The sequence below is a fragment of the Amaranthus tricolor genome, chromosome 3 (genome assembly GCF_026212465.1).
Source record: "Amaranthus tricolor cultivar Red isolate AtriRed21 chromosome 3, ASM2621246v1, whole genome shotgun sequence".
Classification (NCBI taxonomy): domain Eukaryota; kingdom Viridiplantae; phylum Streptophyta; class Magnoliopsida; order Caryophyllales; family Amaranthaceae; genus Amaranthus; species Amaranthus tricolor.
In genome coordinates, this window is record NC_080049.1 from 25,635,192 (window position 1) to 25,662,077 (window position 26,886).

A 26,886-nucleotide genomic window follows, 5' to 3' on the forward strand; every position below is an offset into this window, starting at 1 on the left:
TTCCTAATTAAATTAAATACATAATGAATCAATTGTCAATTCTAAGTGTCCAACAATAATCTAACAATAATTCCATTACTAATTTATTTCAAACTAATAAATAACAAGTAACAACTAAACTTGCAAGTCAGAAATCACAATTCAATTAAATTAACTAATTAACATTTAACAAACAAATAAGAAGCTCCAACATGGACCAACAACATCAAATCAAGTATTCAACTAATCAACTATATATTCAAGTAATCAAGTAATAATCAAATTAAGTATCTAAATTTGACCAACAAACAATGAAACAAATCAGTAAATCAACAAATTATAATTAGGGATTTAGGGAATTAGGGTTCATAAATGAAGAAATTATAATTAGGGTTCATAAACGTACGGCGTGACGACGGTGGCACTGGGGAGGCAGGGAGCGGGGAGCGCCGGAGGTACGACGTGGGTTGACAGCAGGGAGGCGAGCCGGTGAGGGAGCAGTCTTCGCGTCTTTTGCGACTTGCGAGTTGGCTGTGTTGAGCCGCGGAGGTACGTCGAGCCGTCGAGGGCTTTACTGGCTTACTGCTCGAGCCTCGAGGCGTGGTCCGGTGGTCGCCGACGGGTCCAACCGTCCAAGGAGTCGAAGGAGATCGAGATTGAGAGTCTGAGAGAAAGGGGATTCGAAAATCGAAAGGGTTTGTTTTGGTTTTCTAATTTTCTCTTTCTTTCTTTTCTGTTCTCTTTCTCGTGTTTTTTGTTTTAATGTTTTTTTTTGTTCCTCTTTTTAATTTTTCAAACTGGGGGTATAACCGTACCCCCTTGTCAATCAATTGGGTCCGCCCCTGTTTATTTGTATGAGTGGTATAAAAAAGAGTGAATAGTAAATTTATGTAAAGTTGTAATTTTTATGGTGTGAAAGTTGTATTTAACGTATTGACGGTTTGTAAGATGTGTAAAAATTTTAAAATGAATTAGCTAGTCTCTTGAGAAGCCTTCTCTTTGACAGACATATCTTAAACCCAACTCATTAAAAATTATTGTCTACTTATTGTATTCTTATAATGTCTACTTATATTATCATTAATGTTTAATTATCGTATTCTTAATGCCTACTTTCAATATCTTAAATGACTACCTACATCATTCTTAATAACTACTTATAATATTTTAAAAAATATATAATGAGCTGGTCTAATTAGAGATATTTCTCAAATGAACCGTCTCTCACAAGAATTTGTGAAAATTAATTTGGATGGTGAGATGTGCACCATATTTAAGGGTTACAATGTGTACCATAGTGAGAAGTGCTCTAAGAAAATCTATAAGTAGTGATAATGTACATCAACATAATTATAAAAAATCTATAAGTAGTGATAATGTACATAAACATAATTATAAAGACGATGAAAAATGTATCAATGAAGATCGGATAGAAGTGCATGGTCAATGCATTTTAAAGTAAGGAGTTGATATTAAAATTAGTCCTTCAAATAGGAATTAATTAATTTCAATTTGAAATTATTATTTCTATGTTAAAATTAGTCTTAACTGTTAGTTTACAAGTTGTTTTATAGTGGGTAATTTAGTTGCTAAAAATATAAAAGTTAATGTGATTATATTGACCTATTATCTAGAGTTGGTTTCCTTTAGTTAGGATAATTTTATGACTTTATATGTGTATAAATAAGCTATTTTTCTGATTAATAAATATAATAATTTTATATTTATCACTAGTAATACTTACTTTCTTTAATTTTTATCATTTAGATTTTGATGTTAAGTTTTATCTCGATTTATGTAGGTACTATTTTTTTATTTAAAGCTTGTAAGTTCATTTTTTTTATTTATTATTATTATTATTATTATTATTTATTTTTTTTATTTTTTTAAATAATAATAAAAATAAAATTTTTTTTAAAAAATAATATTAATAATAAAAATAAAAATAAAAATAAAAATAAAAATAAAAATAAAAATCAACGCCGGAAAGTTGACAAAAGTCACCGAAAACTGATTTAAGGTGTTTTTTTATTAAAAAAGTCTCTTAAAAGGTGTTTTTTTATAAAAAGAATTATAAAAGGTGTTTCTTTACAAAAAATGGGTTTTAAAAGGTGTTTCTTTGCAAATAATCCTTATTATTATTATTTATTTTTTTATTTTTTTAAATAATAATAAAAATAATTTTTTTTTTAAAAAATAATATTAATAATAAAAATAAAAATAAAAATAAAAATAAAAATAAAAATAAAAACAAAAGTCAACGCCGGAAAGTTGACAAATGGCATAGTCAACACCGGAAAGTTGACAAAAGTCACCGGGAACTGATTTAAGGTGTTCTTTTTAAAAAAAAGCCTCTTTAAAGGTGTTTTTTTACAAAAAAATTATAAAAGGTGTTTCTTTACAAAAAAAAAAAAGATTTTAAAAGGTGTTTCTTTGCAAATTTCCCTTATAAATATATAAAATGGTTAAGTTTAGTAAGCGCGATGACTTGAATTAATAAAGCAATTGAACATGACAATTTGCGAAACGGAAAAAAGAAAAAGAAAAGGAGTTCACTGTCTAATACTCTGGCTTTGCGCTAAACCCTAAAAAAACCCTAGGCGAAGCTAATTTGTTCTTCCCAGCCTCAAGAAAAATGAAGCTCAAGAAAGAGCTCAAAGGAAGAAGAAATAACACTGACGATGAAGTACATGGTAATATTTCTTGATCTATGTTATTCAGAACTCGTCCTCTTGTTTTCTGTAAAAAGTTATACCTCATGTGTATTTGAAATTCTTATGTCAAATGCAGAAAACAATGCGAATGCGAGCGGCAATGGGAATGATGATAATGAATCTTATCACTCGGTGGAAGAGAGTGATTCGTCTGAAGACGAGGTTTGAAGATTGTATAATATTGATTTAGTGGCATTGAATTTGTAATTTTTTGTGCTTGATATTTTTATTGGCGTGAATTGTAATTTTTTCAGGTTGCTCCTCGTAATACAATTGGAGATGTTCCGTTGAAGTTCTATAATGAAGAGGAACATATTGGATACGATCTTACTGGGAAGAAAATTAAGAAGAAAGAGCGTAAAGATTTACTTGATAAGTTTCTTGCTAGTGCTGACGATAAGAAGGCCTGGTACATGCTTAAGTCTTTCTCGAATATCTATAGTGTGTATTTACAGCATTTTAATAGACTATTGTCCTTATTTGCTTGGTTAAAATTGTGTCTTTTGGGGAAAATCTCTTTTCCGCTGAGTAGTTGGGAGAAAAATTTTAGATAGAAAACTAAAACGGTGAAGAATTTTCCATCCCCATGTAATTTGTTTTCTCCAGGCTGGTATGAATCACTTTTCTCTCGTTGCAAGACAAATTTTCCATAAACCAACCAAACAATCTAAACAAACTATCTAGAGCCTAAATTTATATGTTGGGTTCTCATTTATCTTTTATGTTCTCAGTTTTTTCATCCTTTCGTAGACTTGATTTTGGTGTTTGTCCAATGTCCAAAGGAACATAGCTATTGCGATGTAAGTGGGTTTCTATGTAGTGTATACATTAAACCTCAACTTCGTGTCATGTTTATTTATCGGAATTAGTTATATTGGAACTCAACGAACTCACGATATGATGAATAAACTTGGGTTAGTAATTAAGGTTTGTTGAATATTGGGTAATTTAGTAAGATAAATATGAAGCCAAACTAATTGCACTAAATACACTAAGTGTTAGAGGGAGTAGAGAAACCCAATATCTTTTAGTTAAAACGTAAGAATAAGCATCACTATTTATAGTGTGCATAGTGTAAAAATATGGTAACAGTCATGATAGTGGTAATGAAACGGTGATGCGGTAAATAGAGTGATGTAATTATTTTAACGCCTAAATATAAGTCAAATCAAAGTTATCCCTTGATACAACGCAAAACGTACTTTTTACACCGTTACAACGCGAGAAATGTGTGTTTGCTTGTTTTGAAAGTCTTTGTAACGCGGCCGATGTGATGCAATGCAACCTTGTATTTGCACTATAATTACGTGGGCTTTTACAGTTTTACTTGTAAAGGTAGGGCAAGTTGAATGCCTTCAATTGGAAGGGGTTGTCTCTTCTTTGCTCTACTATTTGTGTTTTGCAGCTTTTGTTACTTTTTCATCCGCTCTCCATAATGTTAGGATTACAACTTATTTGTTGTCTCTCTTCTTCTCTTGTCTACCCTTGATAATTGTTTTCTTCAATTTCTTTTATTCCTCTTGAATCATGTGTGCGTAATTTCTCACAAATCTATTTGAACCTTTCCACTCACACAAATCACACTACAATTGATGTACTGTACATTAAACAAATGTATAAATACTGTATTTTATCTTTAACTTATAAGCTGTAGGTTTTAGGTTATTATCATGTATCATTATCTCTTTGGATTTATGTATTTTCGTTTTTAGGATCTACTTTCTTTTCCAAAACATTTTTCATAAAGAAAAAATTGGAGAAGTCGATTTCGATGTGGCTAATAATTCGACGCATTCTTAAAATTTTTTACGTAATATTTGAGTCCACGTAATATATTGGGGCAATCAAGGTAGGATATGGACATGAGAAATTATTCCTCTCAATCAAGGATCAAATTTCTTGTTTGCCACCTCTTGGGGAATGCTTGAAATGAGGGTTAAGTATTAAAAAGGCAATTAAAATAGAAGTATAAAAGTGAAGGTATCTAGAGATGGAAATAAGTGACTAAGATTATTGTGAAAGGGGAGAACTTATCTTAATGTGAAGGAGATTAAGGAGGGAGCTATTTCTCTACCACCCCTAAGGTAAATGTTTTCCAGCCTAAAATGGAAAAATATTTTTCCCACTTCTCTTCCCATACATATAACCGATTAACATGTTGCGCAACAACGTTAGCCTCTTGTTTCCACCTTAAAGTACGAATAATCAGTAGGGTGAAGAAAGGCAAAGAATATATGGTCTATGGATAGAAAAAGTCAGATTTTTAAGTGGGAATATTTATCCTAGTGTATACAAGGGTAGATTTTCTTACAAATAACAATCCAAGCCCAAATAAATTCTTGATTCATAGGATTTTGATTTTACCATTGGTGATAGACTTATAGTGGGTTGATAGTAGCTCCGAAATTGGTTGCTTGAGTATCATGCTCTAAAATAGATGATTTTTTTAGTGCTCTGGGGTGTGAGCCTGGCTGATTAGATTGCTTCATTAGTTGGCAACTCGTCATTTTTCGAGAATGATTGGTAACATGATATTTAATGGATTAGCTCTTATTTATTTATTTCTACCCAAATTGGAACGTCAAGCACACATTTCGCAAGTGTTCCCATTTGAAATTCAAGTCTAATTTATTTCAGGTTTAATCTTTCACTGCCGCATTGACCAGATAGAACATGGAACAGATTCAAAAGGTTGACCCATAACTTAGGCAGGAGTTTTGTTTAGTCTTTAAGAAACACGCTTTTGTTGGGACCCTACTTCGCGACTCTTGGCATACCTGATTTCAGTTTTGTGAACAATGTAATATTATTATCAGTGATTGATTTATGAAATAGCGCCCCATAAAATTTTTCATTGTCAGATCAGTATTAGGTATCCTTTGGCTATTGTGAAGATATGAATGGAGTGAAATTTGACCTGATTTAGTATTGTTAAATGAGTCCAAATTATCTTGATCATCAAGCTTGTCCAATGTGAAACATGCCTTAGATCCTTTGTAGAACTCACCTCTCAAATCGGATGTAAATTAACTCGGGTATTATGTTTATCTGCTTATTTATTCACTACTAAAATATTTTCTTCATGGTTTTGTTTGGTTCTCGATATAGATATATACACACACTCACTTATATATATATATGTATGTTTGTATGTGTAAGTATGTGTATGTATAAATATATGTATGTTTGTATGTGTATATATATATATATATATATATACATATATATATATATATATATATATATATATATATATATTACTCAGTGCATCCCTCTCATAGAAGTTATGATTATTGTATGGTATGTCGTGTGTGTGTATATATACACACAGACACACACAACACACACATACACACACACACACACACACACATATATATATATATATATATATATATATATATATATATATATATATATATTGTTTTGCTTCAAATAAAGAATCTATAAAAACTCATTTTGCCTCTTAAACCATATAAAATCATGCAGGAGGAAATTTATTGATGAATACAATGACGAGGAAGTGGAGTTGAAGAAAGATGAAATTAAGATGATTCGTCGTATATTGGAAGGAAAGACACCACATGGTGATGTGAATCCCTATCCGGTAGGCCTCTTTGATTGGTGCTATTGTGTTGTTATTGTACAGCTTTGAGAAATCTTTTTTTTTTTGAATTTGTAATGTTGTAATGCATCTTTTATGCAGACTTACGTTGATTGGTTTGAATGGGAAGGTAAAGGTCATCCGTTGTCAAATGCACCAGAACCAAAGAGGCGTTTTATTCCCTCAAAATCAGAGGCCAAAAAGGTTTAACCAAATTTAATGTCAATATTGTATATAGTTGATAATTGCATTTTATGTGGACATTAAGCTTCTCGTTTTGTTTTTTTTTCAAAGAGTTGGATATGGAAAATTTTGAAATAAGGAGAATTCTTTTATAATCAAGAAGAATTACAATATATCAATAGATGTTCTAGATTGCCCCTAGCTTTCAGTGTAGCTTTATAATTGCATAACTGGTTGTAATTTGTCTTCCGCCTCTTTGATCAACATTTTCAGGCCTGTTTTACTGGTTGAAAGATATCTAACATTGGTTGAATTATTTTTCATGAATTGTTTCTTGTATACTTTTTCATGGACTACCTTTTATGTTAATTAGCTTTCTCAATTTGAAATGACAAGACTATATACAAAATAGGTCAGTTGAGACCTAGCTAAAAAATGATATTGGGTAAAAATAGAAATAGAAACCTTTGATCAATGACAATATCCTGAACAAAATAACCATAGTGCAAAGTAGCAATCTAGCTGATGTGGTTGCAATTGCACAAATTGTTGTGAAACCAATTTTGCGGTTAATGTAGATGATTTTGCTGTTACCATGACCTAAATTACGGTAATTGTACCTCAAAAACCTTTTTGATGCGTTGCGGTACGATGACGCGATGATACTTTGCACCATGTTATCAATTGAATATGGTGTGGTGGGGGCTCCTTTTACACTAATCATGGACTAATCTAAGATTGAGATACAATAAATTTTAAACAAGATATTGCTAATTGACTATTAAAAACTGTAATCTTAATTCTGATCGTGGTAGCATAGTTAAAATTCTTTACTGATTTTAAGACGAAAATGAAATTAATGTCCGGAGAAAATAAGACTGAAATAGCTTTAGAGAGAACTCAAAAATGGATTTTGGCATGTCAAAGTTGGAGAAGATACTATGCTTATAATTGAAAGGAAATCAAGAAGCCATGGTTTTCACTTGCAAATGCTCCATTCGTTTCATTGATCTTTTTCTTATTTAGAATATTCTACCTTAAGGAGAGGGAAATCTACATAAGGTTTTTGAGAGATATATATAAGATAAAATATATCAATGTGTGATTTTGTTAGATTCATTTTAAATATGGTTTATGATCGTACATATATTGAGGCTCAATTTATTTTGGAAAATGTTCAAAAATAAATAGAGAGAACTAAAGAGAATTGAGGGAGTACTTGTTTCAAGTACTTTTGTGTTTGGCTTCGGAATAACTATTTAGATGGTTTTGGTTTGGCATTTATTGTAATGGTCAAATTACATGATCGATGACGAATCTAGTTGTCTAGAGTCTCCATTTTGTTATACTCACTTGGCCTGTCTTTGGTCCTTCGCTCTGCTTTTGATTTGTTAAGAACTAAGGTACTTATTTCTTGTATCAGTTGTTTAGGCCTGCTTCCGTGCATCTCCTTTTAAAGATAAGTAGTAGTCGTAATTATGATTTTTCTCAACTTTTTATTCGAATGTGCAGATAAGTAAGTACGTGAGGGCCATTCGAGAGGGAAGAATCAAATTTGATAAACCAAAGGAAGAACCAAGGTTCTATTTGTTATGGGGTGACGATGGTAACACATCTGAAAGAAGAAGGGGTTTATCCTATATACCTCCTCCAAAAGCCAAATTGCCTGGTATGTGTACTTAGAAATGAGATAATCGTTTTATATTTTTTTTTGGATCCTATACTTTGGCATAATCTTTATGCTTTTAGGCCACGAGGAATCTTACAATCCTTCCTTGGAATACATACCAACACAAGAAGAGATTGATTCATATTCGCTGATGTACGAGGAAGATAGACCTGATTTTATTCCACAGAGGTATTTTCAATATTATTCTCTAATGTACATGCCATGCGTATAATCAACTTTTTAGAATGCTCCCTCTTCCCCTCAAAAACCTTTTGAAGTTGAATCTACTAATTTTCTGGTTGATTAGGTTCACATCACTAAGAAATGTCCCAGCATATGGAAATAGTCTCAAGGAGTGTTTTGATCGTTGTTTGGACTTGTATATGTGTCGTCGTGTTCGTAAAAAGCGCGTAAGTTTTTTTCTCTTTGATGTAATAAACGTATCCTGTATGTTATCCTACTCTATGTTTATGTACTTGATCTATGCCCTTTACACCAATGGATACAGTGAAAATCTGACATATTAATTTCATTTTGACCAACTCCAGCTCAACATTGATCCAGAATCGTTGAAACCGAAGATTCCTGATTATAAGGATCTTAGGCCCTTCCCCACAACTTGTTATATTGAGTACAAGGGTCACAGTGATGCTGTTGTTTCCATTTCTACAGATGCTTCAGGGCAATGGATAGCTTCTGGTATGCTGATTTGTTCACTGAGTCATGTGTGTCTATGATGTTATCGTCTATGCTAACTTTTGTCTTTTGTTGGATATGTCAATTTCAAAGGTTCGACTGATGGAACTGTATGCATTTGGGAGGTTACTACAGGAAGATGTATCCGTGTCTGGGAAGTTGGAAATGCTGTTCGGAAAGTTGCATGGAATCCGTTACCACATCAGCCGATCTTGGCAGTTGCTGTGTATGGTTTGTTGGGAAGTTTTGTTTCTTTCCTTATGGTCTCTTCACACTTGAATGACAGTTGGTGGACTTATTTCTTGCAGAGACCAAGATGTACTTATTCTTGATACTGGATTGGGAAGTGATGAAGAGCAGGGAAAAATCACAGATCTTTTGCAGTTCGAGAAACCTATTAAACCAGATAATTCTGGTGAGTTATTCATGTTACAATGGTTCTGATGCTGTTGCTGCTATCACTATTTTTAGCTTGCTCTTCAAATTCTATGCTTTTGTATTTTTAAGATAAATTATTTATTTCTGACCCTTGAAAGAGAGCAATCTCCGTGATTAGTATTTGTATATTATTATTAACAGGTGATTCTGCTATAGTACAATGGCATCGTGATGAAAAACTTCGTTGCCTCAGACTGAGGCATTTTAAGGTGCTTATATCTTGTTGTTTCACTTTAATTTTGCAAATATGTGTATAATAGATTGATTTTCTGCAATGAGGATTATAAGATGTGATTCAATTGCTGTTTGTTGGATATTACAGGCTGTGTCAACAATTGAATGGCATCGCAGAGGAGATTATCTCTCAACAGTGATCCCACAAGATATCCTTTGTTTATGTTGTGCTAATCCCCTTTTGCTAATCCTCTGTTATGTGATTTAACCATATTGCATAAAGATTATGGCAAAATGCCTGTGGTATATATTATAGAATCGATGTGAAGTCTTCTTTCTGTTATCCAAATCCTTAGACCTAAATGATAGGATACACACGTTTTATGCAGGTAAATATCTAAGTTAGGGACGGGGAATGAGAGGAATAATTTCTTTGTTAGAGTTAGAGTTGATGGGTAAATATCTGGCCAATTGTGTGTTAACAGTTTACTTAATAGAATGATAGACCTAATTATTAAGGTGTAGTAGCTGTAGAATGCCATTATTAGCTCTATCTCATGTAAAAATGAACATGATGAGATTTCTTTTGCTTAACATTAAACTTTGATAAGGTCTTCTCTTATAGAAATTTTAGGTTATATTTAATTACTAGCCTTTGGATGCATCCAAGCTCATCATTAAAACCACTGAAATTATCTGTTGGTTATTGATTGAGTTGTCTCTAGATAATTTTTGCATTTTTTCTGTGTGGAATCCCTTGTTCTAGCATTGCCTGGGTGTGAGTGCTTGTTTGGGAACCTTTTGAGTGTTTTGCTTTGTATTGTAAATGATCAAGTCTATATGAGGTGGTGTGGTTTTTTTGTGTTCATGCATATGTAAGTGTCACCCACTGTTTTTTATGTCAATATTTATTTGCTATTTTTTTGAGACACGAGAGATAGGATTATTACTACAATCCATGTGGATATCTCAACATTTTCATGCTGAGAGAGGCTAACAAGTCTCATTGAAATTTGAAGTGTTGAACTGTTCCATGTAAATTTTTTTCGAGATGCTTTATGCTTGAAACCAAGTTCGTATTGATCCTGCAGGTTATTTATGTGCTATCTTCATATATTTCTTCCTTCTACCTTTTTGAATGTGCATTGCTTATTTTACTTGGGGTTTTCCTTGTAATGAAAATAAGATGTCCTTGAACCTACAGTGTAGTCAAATTAATCTTTGCTCTACTCAATTTCATCAGTTTGTTTTGCTAAATTTCTGAAAAGATGTTTCATGTTGGTTTATTATTGATCCTGGGTTGTATTTTACTGCATTTCTGATTCCTTTTCATTTAAAATCTGGTGCTGTAGTATCCTGTGGATGCTAGACTTCTGGAAAGGTTTGTTGGTTATCTGGATATTATATTTCTGATTGAAACTTTGTCATGACTCTGTAATCTGCGTTCTTTAATAAAATCTGATCTGTGCTTCTCTCTGTGTGACAAATGTTGTTTATCCTTGTATTTTTCTTGACTTGTTCTGTACGCGAATCTCGAGCGATAATGATACACCAGCTGTCCAAGAAAGGAAGTCAAAAAATTCCATTCAAGTTGCATGGACTTCCAGTCTCAACGGCTTTCCACCCATCTAGATCCATTTTCTTCATCTCAACAAAGAAATTTGTTCGGGTGTATGATTTACTGAATGAAAAACTGATAAAGAAGCTTGATACGAGGCTTCGTGAAGTTTCATGCATTGCAGTACATCCTGGTGGTAGGTATTTAGTGGTTGTACTCATTCCTACAAATGCGTCCAGCTCAACTGTTATCACATTATTAAGTCATGTTACTACTTAAATTTTAAGTGCCAACATCTAACCATATGTTTTTAATCTAATTAGGTGACAATTTGATTGTTGGGAGCAGAGAAGGAAAATGGTGTTGGTTTGACATGGATCTCTCATCAACACCTTACAAAGTCTTGAAGTATGTTTTAAAATTATGAAATGTGTACTCATCTAACAGGAACTCTGAAACAAGGAAAATTAATCTTTGATCAATACATAGAGAAAAATATTTTGTTTACTTTAGGGGGGTTTTGGAGGCATAATATTGGTTTGAAGTTTCTCACGGTCATTGTGCGATGCATCACTTAATGCTTTGCTGAAGTTCTTTTTCAAATACATGTTAGAAATTCAAAAATATTATCATTTCAAAAAGTGGAAGGTTGAAATTTTTTGTAGCGTAGAAGAGGAAGAGGTAGATCGACGATGATTTAGCTAAAGAGTGACATAAATTATTAGTATTTTGAGAAACATATGACAGTGGATAAGAATGAATGATCAAGTTAATATATGTTTATAACTAATTTTCGGAGCTATGGATTATTATTGGATAGGGCCGTGCATCGTATTATCTTTGTTACAGATAATATCTTACATTAATTTGTTTTGGTTGATGTAGTTGACGCAGGGACTAAGACTTTGACATTGCTTTATTTGAAACTTTAAGAACTTGAGTTACTGATTTAATTCTCTTGATTACTTTTCAGGAATCACAAAAAGGATATCACGAACGTTACCTTTCATCGTAATGTTAATTATCCTCTATTTGCAACGTGCTCAGAGGATGGTAAAGCATATGTTTATCATGGCATGGTTTATGCAGACTTAAATCAAGATCCTTTCATTGTTCCTTTAAAAATTCTCCAAGGGCATTCTAACCAGAAAGGAAGAGGTCAGAACACTATCTTTTCATAGCTTCATGATAAATATGCCGTTCTGATGTGCTTTAGAAAACCTTGAAAATCTAAATGAAGTCCCCTGTTATTTAGCTTCAATAAAAAACAAAATCAAAAGGAAATGAATAATTCTATTTAGGCATTTTGTAATCAAAAAAGCCTGTTGGAATGTGTACGTCTTCTTAGTGAGCCTGTGAAAGTTTTTTTTAGCTTTTCAAGTTGAATTTTTCTCTTTCTTCGAATGAGAAAAGTCTTTTGCGGTCATGAGTAATGGGAGATGTAGATGAATTGAGGCATTTTTCTTTTTTAGCCTTTTTTTAACTAATTTGTTTTTTGAAATAAGTCGCAGACCTATAGGAGAAACTATCTGTGTTTATAGTGGTTTAATTTGTCACATAAGTAAACCACATGCTTGTAGAAGAAGGTTCTTCATATGACTTCATTGACGTTGGAATGACTTGTGTGAAAGGTACTAAAGAGGACTTAGCAGTAACATTGGGTTATATATATGTATTGAGAAGTGTCACTAATGTGACTACATCTGGAGCAGCGGCGAAGGATTCCCGTTTCACAATTTGGCTAAGAGGAGATGTTTGGTTTAGGGAAATTAAGAACGGGAAGAGAATTGAGAACTTTGTACCCCAATTTCGCATTGATGTTCTTTAGTCGTGTTTTTTTCTTTCTGAATATTTTTTGTATTGAGTTTGAATCCTAGGGCTAGTTTTTCCCCACTTGCCTTTATCAATCTCTCTCCACTTGCGTTTATCAACGTCACCATCATACACACCCATCATCATCAATCCAAATAACCAACGAAGACTTTAATTAAACCCTCCGCTGCCAAAGACTACATTGGCTATCTCCTCTTGATGACCCCTTTGGCCAACACTACCATCATCGACAATAAACCTAGTTAACTCACCATATACCGACCCAACCAAGTTAACCATAACACACTTAAAACCACTGCTATGCAAACAGCTCACTATTCTAATTTGTCTCTCTAATTACTTTCATAAACACCTTCAAATTTAACTGAGAAAGGTGGGGAGGATATATTTTAAAGCATATTTCTTGAAGTAATTTAAGGCAACCTTAATTGAATACAACTTGAATCAAATGCTAGGGGTGGTTGTGTTGGTGCTAGCATAATTGGCTACGGTACAAGATAGGGTTAGGTAGAATTAACTAGACGTAGAAAGGAGTAACAATTGATATACAAAAGGAGTAACAATTAACTACACGCATGGGGTTAACTACTGTCATATTGGGATTTGGGATGATATACAAAAGGAGCATGGGGTTAGGTAGAATTAACTACACGCAGAAAGGAGTAACAATTGATTTGTTTACTTTACTATCATTTTTCTTTTTATTTTATATTTATAATGAAGTAACATTATGGTCCAACTAGAGTAGTGTGTATATTTGGTGATACTTGAGACTATACAAGATAGGGTTGATGCTACGGTTAAATTATGGAGAGCTAAAGTATCCATAGTGTAGAAATCTGTATTAACTATATGAAGTGAAATGTACTCCCCTTGTCCAATTGTTGAATTGCTACATTTTTATTTCCTCTTATGAGAGCATTTTGGGGAGAAGTGTGGCAAACCTAATGATAGAAGAGTGCTGGGATATCTTACGGGTTTATCATTCATAGAACGGAAAAATTGATCAAGATATAATTCATAAGATTAAGTTGTGTTGAGGGTGATTATTCATGGCACAAAAAAAATTAATTAATTAAACTACTTGCTCAATGTGAAATCTGCACTTTCGAGGAAAATTATAAATCCATTTGTCTTTTTTATCTCATAATCATGGAATAAAAATGAGGTTGTTCTGTTAATTAAATTTTGTTTTATAACGAATTTTGAGCTTATTGATCCGCAAAACCCTGTTATAGTGATTCAAAATCATGGAGTAACAACCATTATAAGTTGTTATTCTAACATATTAGCTATTACGATCTATTTTTAATGTGTAAGGTTCTTAAAGGTCTATTATAAGCTTTAATTTGAATATATGTCTAGAAAACTTGAATTAATGACGATGGATTTTTTTCAAGTCAACAATTCGCATTGCGATGTCCGTGAAACAAGTGGTAACGTGGCGAGGTGCCGCGTTAGAAACATCGCAACTGTTAACGTGCTCTCGATGACATTCACACTTTTTTTTCTGTGACACTAATATAATGGGTATAAGGGTATTTGTGATTTATTGGAATTTGGATATATGGGTATTATGAGTATTTTAATAAGAGTAGTTATTTGGAGAAATCTGTATAAAAAAACTCGTATATGTAATATTTCAAGGATTACATTTGGATGAAGTAACATTTCTCTGGAGTTGCTTATGCCCATTATAATGAAGTATTTAGGTTTCTTGCTGATGTCTTGTCTAATCTTGTGATAATGTGATTGTATATACAGGAATTCTGGATTGTAAGTTTCATCCGAAGCAACCCTGGTTGTTTACTGCCGGTGCTGATTCTATCATCAGATTGTACTGCCATTAGGATTAGGAACAAGGTATCATCTTTAACTGATAACCTTCCTTGAAATTAAACATTCAAAGACACTACTGAAGGCGTTAATGTTAAAGAAGAAAAGCAAATGGAGGTTCAACCGAGGATAAAGCCTCACGCTTCCCTTGCTATCGGTGTCATGAGTGTCTTTTTGTAGAGTAGATTTAGATTTTGTTATGTTGAGGAAATGCTGCTTAATTGTTACGGAAATAACTTCGATGTATATACTGGTATTTATGTTTGAAGCTATTGTCTTCACTTGTCATTTGATGAGTATGAAATTGCAATTTTGGAGTCCATCATTTTCCCCTCATTTATGTGCTTTGAATATGAGCAACTATTAATACAATTTGTTTCCTTTTGTTCATCTGAAAAGTTTGTTTATCTATGGGTTGAATTGATTCAACATAAAAGGGAGATAGGGAGTGATGGATAATGATTTATGAATTAGAATTATAATAGTTATATAAATGTTGTACCATGTTTACATTTTAAATTCTGAAATTGGCTTAAATGTATAATTTAATTTTTGGGGTATTTGGCAAATTGGCTTATTGAGCAATTTTAGCTTATTTTGATATAAATAGAGGGTTGGGTGATCAAATCAGCTAATAGGGATGCAAACGGGGCGGGGCGGGGCGGGTATTGGCTTTACCATCCCCATCCCCATCTGGTAAATCAATCCCCATCCCCATCCCCGCGGCGGGTATAATTTTTTTCCCCGTCCCCGCCCCGATGGGTTTGTACCTAATACCATCCCCATCCCCATCCCCATCTGGGTATCCATCCCCGTCTAATACCCATTTTACCTGCCCCACCACCCGTCAAATCCCCACTTAACAGTCAACACTGTTTCTCGGCGGTGATGAAGACGAAGACGACCGATCCATAATGAAAGCACCTGTAGATAGAAGCCCTTTGTTGACCGCTGGACTCATCCCCAATGCCTAAACCGGCGAGCCACAGGAACATGTACATAGAGAATACGAGAATTTACACCTTGTTGATTTCATAGTTTTTTTTTTGTCATTTTGGGTTTGATTGTGGTTGTTTTAAGTGAAAAATTAGGGTTTTGATTTCTTCTTGTTCTTCTTCCTTATTTTTTCATTTGAGTAAAGATTGCGAAATTAACTTTATGACTGGAAAATCATCTGGCATGGACGCATGGTAAACAAATCAGACCGAGACCAAGACGATTGACTGGAGAAAATCAAGAAAATCAGAAACTTACCTATTGATGGTTTCAAGATTGAAGAAGTGATGATTGACTGGAGAAAAGACCGAGACGATTGAAGAAGATGACGATATGCAGCAAGATTGAACAGACCAGCAAGATATGCAGCAAGAAGATGATGAATGTAGAAGATGACGATTGGAGAAAATACCAGCAGTGAAGAAAATGATGAAATGAAGCGGTGAAGCAAATGAAGCAAATGAGAAATGTGACGGCCAGCATTCAATTAATTTAGGGTTTTTGATTTTTGAAGCAGTGAAAATAATTTTTAAAAGTTTTCAAAGGCCCAACCCAAAGTTTTTAAAAAAATTTGAAAATAATTCAAGGTTTAAAAAATACAGAAATTTGAAAAATAATTTAGGGTATTCCAATTCTTAAAATTTGTACATTTCGTGAGGCGGGGCGGGGCGGGGCGGGGATGGGGCGGGTATCACCTAAAACCCATCCCCATCCCCATCCCCGCGGTGGGTATGAATTTTATACCCGTACCCGCCCCATGACCCATCAAACCGGTCCCCATCCCCGCCCCGATGGGGTGGGGATGGGGCGGGTCTCTTATTAGACCCGCCCCGCCTGCATCCCTATCAGCTAATGCTAGTGTTTGGTGAATTAACTGGTTGAAACAACTTATTGATATGAATAAGTTATTTTTGAACACGCTACTTATAGCAGCGGGTTTAAAATCAACTGGTCAAACCAGTTAATAAAATCAGCTGATCAAATCAGCCACTATAATCAGCTACTAATTATCAGCCATTTGCTAAACACTCTCTTTAAATTTGAGTTAATTTTACATTTACTTTTGAAATTATTGTAGTTAGAATTTAAGAATGATCAAATCTTTCATTCTTAAATTCTTTAATTTTTAATTTTATGATTGAAATTCATAATTTGATATGAATCATTTATAATTCAATGTAATGTGTTATACGTAAATATTTAAGTATTTTAGTTTCTTCCATTCTAGATGACTCAACTATAACATTTATTCTCTACTAGTCATTATATTTACTAAAAAATACTTTTAGTTATTATCTCCGTAATATTTAATCCTATTTATCGCTAAGTAATTGTAGGAATTTGTCTCGAATACATGTTTTTTTAAAATCTCCCACCTTACCTATCATTTGTTTACATGATGTTTCCACAAGTTCTATTTTTAATATTCGAATTTAAATTGAAAAAATACAAATTAGTTTAGTCGCGTAAGCATGCTACTCTAAGTAAATAAAATAATCTTACATCTCATTTGAGAGTTTGTGATTATTAAAACAAGCTTTTGAACTCCTCACTTCTTGTTTTCAAAGTCCAATTTGAAAAAATTTGTTCGATAACATTGATTTAAGCGATGTTCTTAACCTGCTTTCTTGTTTGAAATATTATTTTTCTTATCTAAGATGTGTGAAATTGTTGTTGCATTTTATTTTAGATTATAGATTATGAACTTTATGTTATGATTTATTAATAAAAATAAAAATACGTGACTAATCATATTTCTAAGTCTTTTCATCGTAATTATGAAGTAACAATAAACTGAGTGAGCAAGTAAGCAGCTTAAGTTAACTCTAATTGACTAAAATTTTTTTCTGATCAAATCCACATAATACACGAATAAGAATATGTTTAACAACAAAACAATTATACAAGCCGTATAAGCGTATACGGTATACCGTATACCCATGTAGTAGTAACAAATAAAAAAAGTTAATAAAAAAGTTTGCTCTCCCCTAAAACCAAAATCCCTAAAACCCAATTACCCACCCCACTCACGACCGGCATCTCCCCTCTTCGCCGGCATCTCTTGCCAGTCGCCACCTCACTCCTCACCTGGATGTTGGAGTTCGCTGTGAGCATGTGACGCTGTTCGTAAATCTCAAGGCCACCACTGCTGGTCTGCTGCTGCTGCCCGCACTTGCTTCCGCATGCCGTGAAGTCAAGGCCACCAGGTCCACTGACGACCACCTTGAACTGTTAACACCACCAGACCGACCCACTTTCAATTCAGGTATTATTTTGATTTTTGAAATCCCCAAAAGTTAAGGGTTTTTTTTTTTTTTTTAAATTTCAAATTTCAATTCAGTTTCTTCAATTAATAATATGTTTTTACTTATTATAATTATAATTTAATTGTTTTACGCCTGCAGTTCCGTTAATTTGTTCAACTGCTGCATTGCATTTTCGTTACTGTTAGAATGAACAAAAAATTTTTGCTCTCGTTATCTTATTTCAGCCATCTTCGCGATGTTTGTGAAGTTTTGATGGGTTGGTGTTATATTTTGTAAAGATGGAATTTTTATGGTTATCTGTTGATGCTTAGTATGTTACATTTGAGTAAAGAAGAAACATTTAAGTTTTTCCATTGATGTTTGTGAATTGTTTTGTGGATTTTGTTTATTTTGGTAAGATGTTAAAGAAGAAATAATTGATTGTGCGTGTTTTTAAGTTATGAGGGCTGATAAGTAAACTTTTGAACTAGTATAAGGAAGAGTTTTTAGGTTTTTTAGAACTTAATTTCTTTTCTGTGTTTGATGGTATCGGATTTGCGTCTGTTGTTGGTAGCTTTGCTAGAAATAATGTTCTAATACTGCTTACTAAACTCTTCTTCATAGCCCTAAAATTCAAACTTAAAGATGATGCAGGCAGTATTCAGAAGAACAAAGCGCATTGTCTCTCAATCATCCTTTTACCAATCAGTTTTTAGGTTCTTCTGATTTGTCTCTCACTTTATTTTTTTCTTGTTTTTGTGAATTCTTCAGAAAACTGAATGTATACAATCTTTTTACAATCAGGGATTCGAATCATTTGTCTCAGTATTCATCAAATATTTATACTCCTTTGCAACACTCATCAAACAGCATATGTAATCGATGGGTGTCTAATATGTTCCGTATTTCTGAGGGAGCTGTCAGATTGTTGAGTTTCAGGCAATTGAGCTCTGTATCTGTAGGACTAAATGCTGAAAATGGTGTTGTTAAGTTTTCTTTTGGCGATTCTCCGGGAGACAATGGTGCTCACACAGGTCTTTTTTATGGAGATCGAAATTGTAGGATGCTGAAAAAGAAGAAATCAAGGAAGGCAATGTTGAATGAACTGAGATTTTACCGTCTTAAAGCAAGGAAGAAGATGAAATCATCTAATCCTGAAGTTAGGATTAGGTATAAACTGGAAAAGGTAGCATATGAAGTATTCTTTTATTGATTTTTTCTAGTTTTGGTTTGGTAGTGCATAATTAGGTATTGGGATTGTAGAATAGGTTAAATCAATCATTCATTGCCATTTCTCGTAGATGACAAAATCGTACTTCAGACTTCAGTGAATTCGTAATATTGACAATTGCATATTTGATACTGGTAGCAATTTTCCATGATATACAAGGATTATATATTAGGATTATTTCATTATAAATTGATAAGAGTAGTAAGTTTAATGAGCCATTTTAACTTGGTCTATTAAAATTGTTTTACTGGAAACGGATATTTCAAGATGAATTGCATATTTTAATGAATTCGCGGTCAAAGAATAGCAATTTGGCCCTTGGATTTTGTTGATGACTAACATAATGAAATAGAATAATAGTAGTGTGGTTCTGCACTACTATTTCCCCTCCCTTTTTTGTTAGGGGGAGGGGTGTGTCTCTTGTAGTTTGTTATAGAACACTCAAGTAATGTAATCAAGTTGCAATGATTCTGATTTGCTATCAGCTTCATTGGCTTACATCTTTCATGAATTAGAGTGTCTTGCTCTTTTTGACCACCTCAAATAATAGTGTGTTATTATATCGGAGTCAAGATGTAAAGGTTCTGATTTTCTATCAGCTTCATCGCCTTGTATCGTTTACTAATTAGAGTAAGTTCTCAATTAGTCCCACTTTGAGTTACTTGACACATCACCAATTGCCTGCCAACTTTCATTTTCTGAACTTTTGGACATAATCAGACCGTGATATTGCACACTGCTGTTCAAATTTTCATAAGTGCATCAGGAAATATGCTTATATATTTCTGCTGAAACGTTAGGCTAAACGAAAAGAAACTTGGCTGATTGAAAAATTGAGGAATTACGAGTTACCTAAGGCCCCAGCTGAAACTTATGATCCTGAAATTTTAACCGAGGAAGAGAGGTTCTATTTGAAACGTACCGGTGAGAAAAAGAAAAATTATGTTCCAGTTGGGAGAAGAGGAGTCTTTGGAGGAGTTGTGCTGAATATGCATCTGCATTGGAAAAATCATGAAACAGTTAAGGTTGTTTGCAAACCTTGTAAGCCTGGGCAGGTTCATGAAATTGCTGAAGAGCTTACCCGGCTGAGTAAAGGTATTGTTATTGATATTAAACCTGACAATACTGTGATATTTTACCGTGGTAAGAATTATGTGCGGCCAAAAATCATGTCTCCTTCTGATACACTGTCAAAGGCAAAGGTAAACGTTACATTTTACTGGTGTCATTGTTTATGGATTGAATTTACTGTAATGTCTTTTCATGATGCTTTGTAATTTTTTAGGCCTTAGAGAAATACAAGTATGAACAGTCTCTTGAGCATACAAGTCAGTTCATCGAGAAATTGGAGCAAGAGCTGGAAGAGTATCATGAACACCTTGCTCGGTACAGAAGAGGAAAAAATAATGCATCAAAAGATTCAAGTGCTCTTGATTGATGGTAGGTTTTACAATATATTTGATGATAATATTGAAGGTTTACCAACTTTGTTATTGATCTGTTTGTCCTCTGTATGTACTTAACTGTTACGGTGTGTTTGGATGGAAGGAAATGGAGGGAAAAGAAGGAGAGGGATTTGAAGGGATGAGAGATTTCTTATTTGGATAAACAAAATAGGAGCGAAGGGATTTGGAGGGATTGGATGAATGATATTTGTTGAGTTATCAATCTTTTCAATGTTGGAAAGATTTGAAGGGAAAATACTTTTCTCCCTTCCTTTCCCTTCCCTTCCCCCCTAAACAAACAAGAGTTACATTTCTTTTATATCTCTTCCCTTTCTTTCCCTTCCCTCCATTCCCCTTCCTTTCTCTTCTCTTTAAATCCAAACATAGTGTTAAGTACTTCTCATCCATCTGAGGATACTCTATCTCTTTATCCGATCGTCCTTTTTATGTGTGAATTCAGAAACTTTTCAAATCGTGCGTTCACAAGATGAAACCGCTTGATTGAATTTTTTGTGTCAACAAATCTTGTGCATGATTTATGGAAGCTATGTGAGATAGACATGAAAGCTGTTTAGTAACGAAGAAGTTCTCAACAACGTATTCCTCGATATCATTCCCAGTGCCAAGTGTTGCTTATCTCTTTAGTCCTAAGTTTATATGCAAGCGAATTCACTCCTCTTGTTCCCTGAAATCGCAGGAAAGAAACAAGAGCAGTAGCCTTTAACTAAGAAAGGAAGCTAGAAGAAGAAAAGACAGGAAGCAAGTTGCCAATGTTTATTTCTCCAATACATTTCATAAAATGTTTTCTTTACAATAACTCAACTATTTATACTATTGCTCTAACAAGCTTCCATAAACATCGCGTTATTTTCATAATGCCTACTAACGAACAGACCCTGCTAACTCATTCTCTTTATTCCCCTTCCTACGTTTGTTATAAGTAATTAAAGTGTTCTCAAGTGCTGTAGGCATGACAGTACCCCGGGCTAACAGATTCACCTTGCAAGGTCGAAATCATTAAAGGCAGCGAACATCTGATCAAAGGATCCCCAAGGGGCCTCCGAAGGACAGTTCTGTCACCGCATGAGCATATTCACATTAGCCCCAATTTGTCGAACATCCAGAATCTTCAGGGGATAAGTGGCACGCTCCAAATCAGTATAACTGGTGGGAGAACACCTGAAGCACCATCTCATTTCACGACATGGAAGACTAGATGGATCAAGCTGGACGACGGCAGCTTGAGCTTCTAGGCCACATATCTTACTCTCTGTATAATTTTGTAAGGGCCATAATATCTAGGAGATAACTTTTCATTCGAGCGTTTGGCCAAAGATTTCTGACGATAAGCTTGTAATTTGAGAAATACAAACTCTCCTTCATATGTTACCCTCCCTCTTTTTTTAGCAGAATAATGTTTCATGAATTGTTGAGCTCGAGAAATGTTGTAATGTAATTTATTTATTCAAAACAATGTCACGCACCTGTAAGCTGTAATAGTTGCTCTAAGCTATCTACAGCAGTTGTATTAAGCTATCTAAAGCGATATAAAAATATTATAAGAAAATTAGTAGAAAATATATGAAGATTATATATATATATATATATATATATATATATATATATATATATATATATATATATATATATATATATATATATATATATTAATAAAATATTAAAATAAGGATGAATATGGTTGATTGTGTTTAAATTTTGTGATATAAATAGAAAGATTCTTTTGAATAACAATAAATAAAATAATAAAAAATGACAAATAAGAATCACTTTAAAAGACAAAGAGTACTCTCTTTGAAGAGTTTGTTCTATGTGATTATAAAACTCAAATGAAAGGAAATAAATTCCAAAAGAATAGAGTGATACTTCTCTACATAACAGTTTGATAATTTTTATCGTTCAAGCTTATTTTATATATTGCGGCTAATATATTAGAAAAAATATAGGCAAGTGGAATTTTATTTCAATCGTCTAATCACAAACTTTCATAATATTAAGTTTTTATAATTTTTTAAATATGAATAATTTAATATAAAAATGATCAAAATAATATATTAAATTGCATAAATATCAAATATAGGTAAGTATTGTGCAAGGGAAAATACTGGACTATAGAAGACAAAGATTCTGCTTTTAATCATACTTTTCAAGCTGAGGCTTTAGACAACACGCACTAACCTAATTAAAAGGAAAACCAAAAGCAAAGAAAGTTGCCTTACCATTATGCATTAAGGGGTCGATACTCGATACTCTAAAAAGCTCACCATTCAATCATATCAGTTCCGATTTTGTTTACTTTATTTTACATCCTCTGTAAATTTTAATGTAAATATGAATTGAGTTGGAAAATCAGATAATAAATAAGCAAATAATAGAAATAAATTGTTATAATTAAGAGTATATAAATTGTATATAAGAAAAAAAGAAAAAAAAGTGAGACAATTACCAAGAAAAAGAGTGATTGAGGGAGTATCTTTGTTATCACCATACCCCAATAATTCAAAATTTACTACTCCAATTCATTTGAATTTTCATTATTTTGTAAGTTATAGAGGTTTTTTTTAAGAGAATGTTATAATTAGATAATAAATAAAAAAACAAATTAATTGAATATAATTTGATATTTAAGAAAATTAAAATGTGTGAGTGAAATTAAAAAAAAATTATTGAATTTAATTTTTGAGTAACAAAATGAAGTAAAATTAGGAAGACATCTTTAAATAAAAATTAAGATAAATTAAGAGGAACAAAAGGTGTATTTAACAACGTTATTAGATGCTACAATAATCACCAACCAACAAATATTGTGCCCAAGGTCTACTCTTTTGTTACATTAAACTATAAATAACTTTCTTTAATAGAACTTTTGAGGATTAATGTTTGAAGTGCCTGTTTGATGTTTAGTTTTTATTAATTGTTACAGTTAGTGATATTTTTCCTCATCAAAGTCACTATCTGTAGTAATTAATAAAAGTCAGAGAAAATATAAATTAACTTCTATTACTACTAATTGATTTTAGTAGTAAATCTCCTTTGAACTTGTAATTATGTTACTTAGTTTTCTCTTTGTTTCGATCGCTCAAGCTCAATAGCTCATTAGTTTAATTTATGGTTGAATTGGTTTCTTGACATGGAATCAGAACTCAGTTTAAGGGTTTGAATCTAGTCCACTCTCTTTTAAAGTGAAATTATTTGCGTTAAGTATAAGGAGGCTTATGCTACATTAATAGTTCTAGTTCAAATGATTCATGTGTGAGGGACTTGATAAAATTATAGGTGAAGCTACAACGGGGTCAAAAAAGGCCCGAACTGTAGCAAAAAATGTAATTCTTTATATTTTTAGCTTTATTTGCTTACTAATATATGATAAATTGACCGAAGAGTGCACATATGTCACAGAAACAATTATAAGTTAATGGCTAAAGTAGTACATTTGAAATTTAAGGTTAGGGGGATCAAATTCTAATTTATACTAATTGCAAAATTTTAAAAATAAACTAACAAATTTATATTATACTGACATTACTTTTTCTTTTTTATAGTTTAATATTCATCTTTTTAGTGTTAATACTTATTCTATATAAATAGTTTTCATTTTTGGGGCTTATGTTATTAGGCAAATATACAATATAAAGTCAAAAATAATTGATTTTTTTTAAATGGATAATAATAAGATAATTTCAACTGTAAGTAATTTTTTTAGTCATTTAAGTTTATATCAATTTAAACTACATAATTTTATAATTTTCATAGTCTAACTAACTTTGAATTTTATATAACTAATGTGTTAGTATATTGGTTATTCAGTCTCATAGTTCAAAATCGTGACTTTCGTTCCTGAATAAAATATATAAAATATAAATTTAGTTGACCTCAACCATTTATCAAATTAATCTTTTATTTGAATTTGTTCAAAATTAATTATGTCTTATAAAGTATTTGTTGTGTCAATTTAGAAACATTAAACAAGTTATTTATATATTTTGTTAAGGGGATCGAATAGCAAAAGAATAACCCATGTGAATCTTCATTTATTAGATCATGTATAAGTTCACATTTCTGTCTTGGATTGCTGACTTTGATTTTGTGTAGGTTGGAGATTTGGTTTTAGGCTGTTAATGTCTTTATATGACTGTTCTATTTAGAGCGTAGTAAATCAATTGTTTTCAAATTGGGTTTCAAGTCATGACAAATGCCATCAATGCAAGCATGTGCCCATATTTTCTAGTATACTTTGCCTACTCTTATCTTCCATATTTGGAATTCAGGTTTTAATGGATATTTGCAAGTGTATATGTACACATGTAATTGTCAAAGCCCCAAACGAGTTTAATAAATAAAGAATCATGTTTTAAAACATCTTTTATTTACTTTTCTTGCATACAACTCATTATTAGAGAGAATGAAAAACGATAAATTATACTCTTATTACAACTAAAAAAACTCTCATTTTCTTACATAAAACTAGGTTTCGTACTAAATATTTGGTATAAGTATGCCCGAGATAAAGTTTATGTTTGAAATGATTATTGTTGGGTCGTTTTATTTTGTTCTACAATTCATACAACCAATTTTCATCAATGGTATTACTATTCTTGCAAACTTGCAAGGCTCACATGGTTGAAGTTGATAAATTTGTTATTTGAATTGCATATGTTAACCTACACAAAAGAATAGATGGTTGCACACAAAGATGATAAGATTACATTATCAAACTAATTGGCTGGTAATAGGATGAGTAGTCTATCAATCTTATCATCATCATCCAATCCAGTGTATCCCACACATATAAAAATATGGACAGGGTCTGGGGAGAGAAGGACGGCGGCAACTCATACCTGAAGGAATATGTCCGTAGACATTTCCGACAATTACTAAATATAAATATATAGGATATTTATGAAGATAATAAAGTTAATTATTATTAGTAATTATATTTGCTTGCTAGAGAATAAATATAATTGGTGGGTCAATAATAATTGGACCACAACTAATATAATTAATCCTATAAGGTCTTACAAAAGAATCAATTGAACGGTAAATGACTCGGGCCCATTAGGAGTATGGGCTTGCGATCCAATTAGGTTAACAAAAGAATCGGTTTCTTTTTGACCTAGGTTACTAGTATTATATGAGGATATAATGCTAGTAGTGGAGAAGTGGGGATAATGGGACGATGGATGTGAGTATTATAAATATGTTTATTTAAAACTCTCACCATACATAATTCTCATATACAGTTATTGAAAAACCAGAAAAAGCAAGAGAAACAATCTCTTCCGTTCTAGCAAACGTTGGTGTTCAATTGATTCCGGTAGACCGAATAGAGGAGCAACGCTTGAGGCTCTCCATATTATCTTATCGCGTTATTTTCGTGGATTTCACGCTACAAAGGTAATATAGACTAATCCTTTTATATGATTCATATGTTTGATTATGTTTATGATCCTGAGATAGATGTTAGGGAAGTGTTTCCTGAAATTCCGCTTTAAGCATCCATAGTAGTCCAACAGTGGTATCAGTTAAGCCTAATTCATAATATTCATATGATTTTTTTTTCTCTGGAACAAAATACAACCGTTTCTTTTTCATGAAAATCAGGTTTTTTTTATGATAACTGTTTGGAAGTTATTCATAATATTCTATTTCAATTAAATTGAAATTCAAATGCAAAAACTTGTTTTTCCTGATTTTTGAAGCCATTCATCCCAAATATTGTATATCCATTCGAATTTGTTCGAATTAATCAAAATAAAAAAAAATAAAAAAAAAAAAAAAAAAAAACATCAGTTTTTTTTTTTGGATGAAAATTCGAAATTTTGTGATAACTGTCTTGGGGATTTGATCAGTTACGAAACCCACACACAATGAATTGTTAAAACACAAATTTTGTTCATTGTTAATTGTGTTTTTCGTTAAGGAATTCAAGGTTTTGGATCGAAAACGCTTAAAACCTTTTTTTTTTTTTTTATCCCCAATTCAATTTTAATTGTTAAAACACAAAATTTGTTCAATTGGCTTGAAATTTAAATGCGAAAAACTTGTTTTCCCTGAAATTTGAAGCAATTCATGCACAAAGATTGTATATCAGTTCGAATTTGTTCGAATTCATCAAAAAAAAAAAAAAAATAAAAAAAAAGGGAAACAAAAACCGAAAACAAACCGGGAAGCATGCGCACGCCACGAGTTGTCTGAGGTGGCTTAGTGGCCGGAGGGAGGCACAGCTGCGTGGCACGGCAGTTGTGTAGCCGCTCCTCGAAGGCGGG

General features: G+C 32.6%; 2 protein-coding genes across 11 annotated transcripts; both read left to right on the forward strand.

Moving 5' to 3' along the window:
• Positions 1–2,465: 2,465 nt before the first annotated feature.
• Positions 2,466–15,020, forward strand: LOC130807759 (ribosome biogenesis protein BOP1 homolog). Its single transcript, XM_057673081.1, has 17 exons — positions 2,466–2,672; positions 2,770–2,855; positions 2,948–3,102; positions 6,183–6,300; positions 6,400–6,501; positions 7,993–8,149; positions 8,230–8,338; positions 8,457–8,559; positions 8,698–8,848; positions 8,939–9,071; positions 9,154–9,260; positions 9,425–9,492; positions 9,606–9,666; positions 10,984–11,211; positions 11,339–11,423; positions 11,989–12,173; positions 14,613–15,020. Exons 1-17 carry the CDS (start codon positions 2,615–2,617, stop codon positions 14,696–14,698), a joined length of 1,992 nt encoding a protein of 663 aa, XP_057529064.1. The 5' UTR covers positions 2,466–2,614; the 3' UTR covers positions 14,699–15,020.
• Positions 15,021–17,615: 2,595 nt separating this feature from the next.
• Positions 17,616–22,169, forward strand: LOC130807760 (uncharacterized CRM domain-containing protein At3g25440, chloroplastic). Of its 10 annotated transcripts, XM_057673082.1 has the most exons (6): positions 17,617–17,946; positions 18,572–18,642; positions 18,731–19,112; positions 19,958–20,359; positions 20,443–20,597; positions 21,571–22,169. In XM_057673082.1, exons 2-5 carry the CDS (start codon positions 18,572–18,574, stop codon positions 20,593–20,595), a joined length of 1,008 nt encoding a protein of 335 aa, XP_057529065.1. In that variant the 5' UTR covers positions 17,617–17,946; the 3' UTR covers positions 20,596–20,597; positions 21,571–22,169. The 10 variants fall into 10 exon arrangements, with proteins under 10 accessions (XP_057529066.1, XP_057529069.1, XP_057529068.1 ...); XM_057673083.1 differs by having other exon boundaries at positions 17,616–18,642; positions 21,300–22,169; XM_057673086.1 differs by having other exon boundaries at positions 17,616–18,642; positions 21,553–22,169.
• Positions 22,170–26,886: the final 4,717 nt, after the last annotated feature.

What these genes read in the sequence shown, in the direction of transcription:
- LOC130807759 (XM_057673081.1), top strand. Translation starts at nt 2,615, where the DNA reads ATGAAGCTCAAGAAAGAGCTCAAAGGAAGAAGAAATAACACTGACGAT. An exon ending in TCCAAAAGCCAAATTGCCTG is followed by an intron (nt 8,150 to 8,229) that starts GTATGTGTACTT and finishes TTATGCTTTTAG; the next exon opens with GCCACGAGGAATCTTACAAT. An exon ending in TCAGACTGAGGCATTTTAAG is followed by an intron (nt 9,493 to 9,605) that starts GTGCTTATATCT and finishes TGGATATTACAG; the next exon opens with GCTGTGTCAACAATTGAATG.
- LOC130807760 (XM_057673083.1), top strand. Translation starts at nt 18,572, where the DNA reads ATGATGCAGGCAGTATTCAGAAGAACAAAGCGCATTGTCTCTCAATCA. An exon ending in TTTTACCAATCAGTTTTTAG is followed by an intron (nt 18,643 to 18,730) that starts GTTCTTCTGATT and finishes TTTTACAATCAG; the next exon opens with GGATTCGAATCATTTGTCTC. An exon ending in TTAGGTATAAACTGGAAAAG is followed by an intron (nt 19,113 to 19,957) that starts GTAGCATATGAA and finishes CTGAAACGTTAG; the next exon opens with GCTAAACGAAAAGAAACTTG.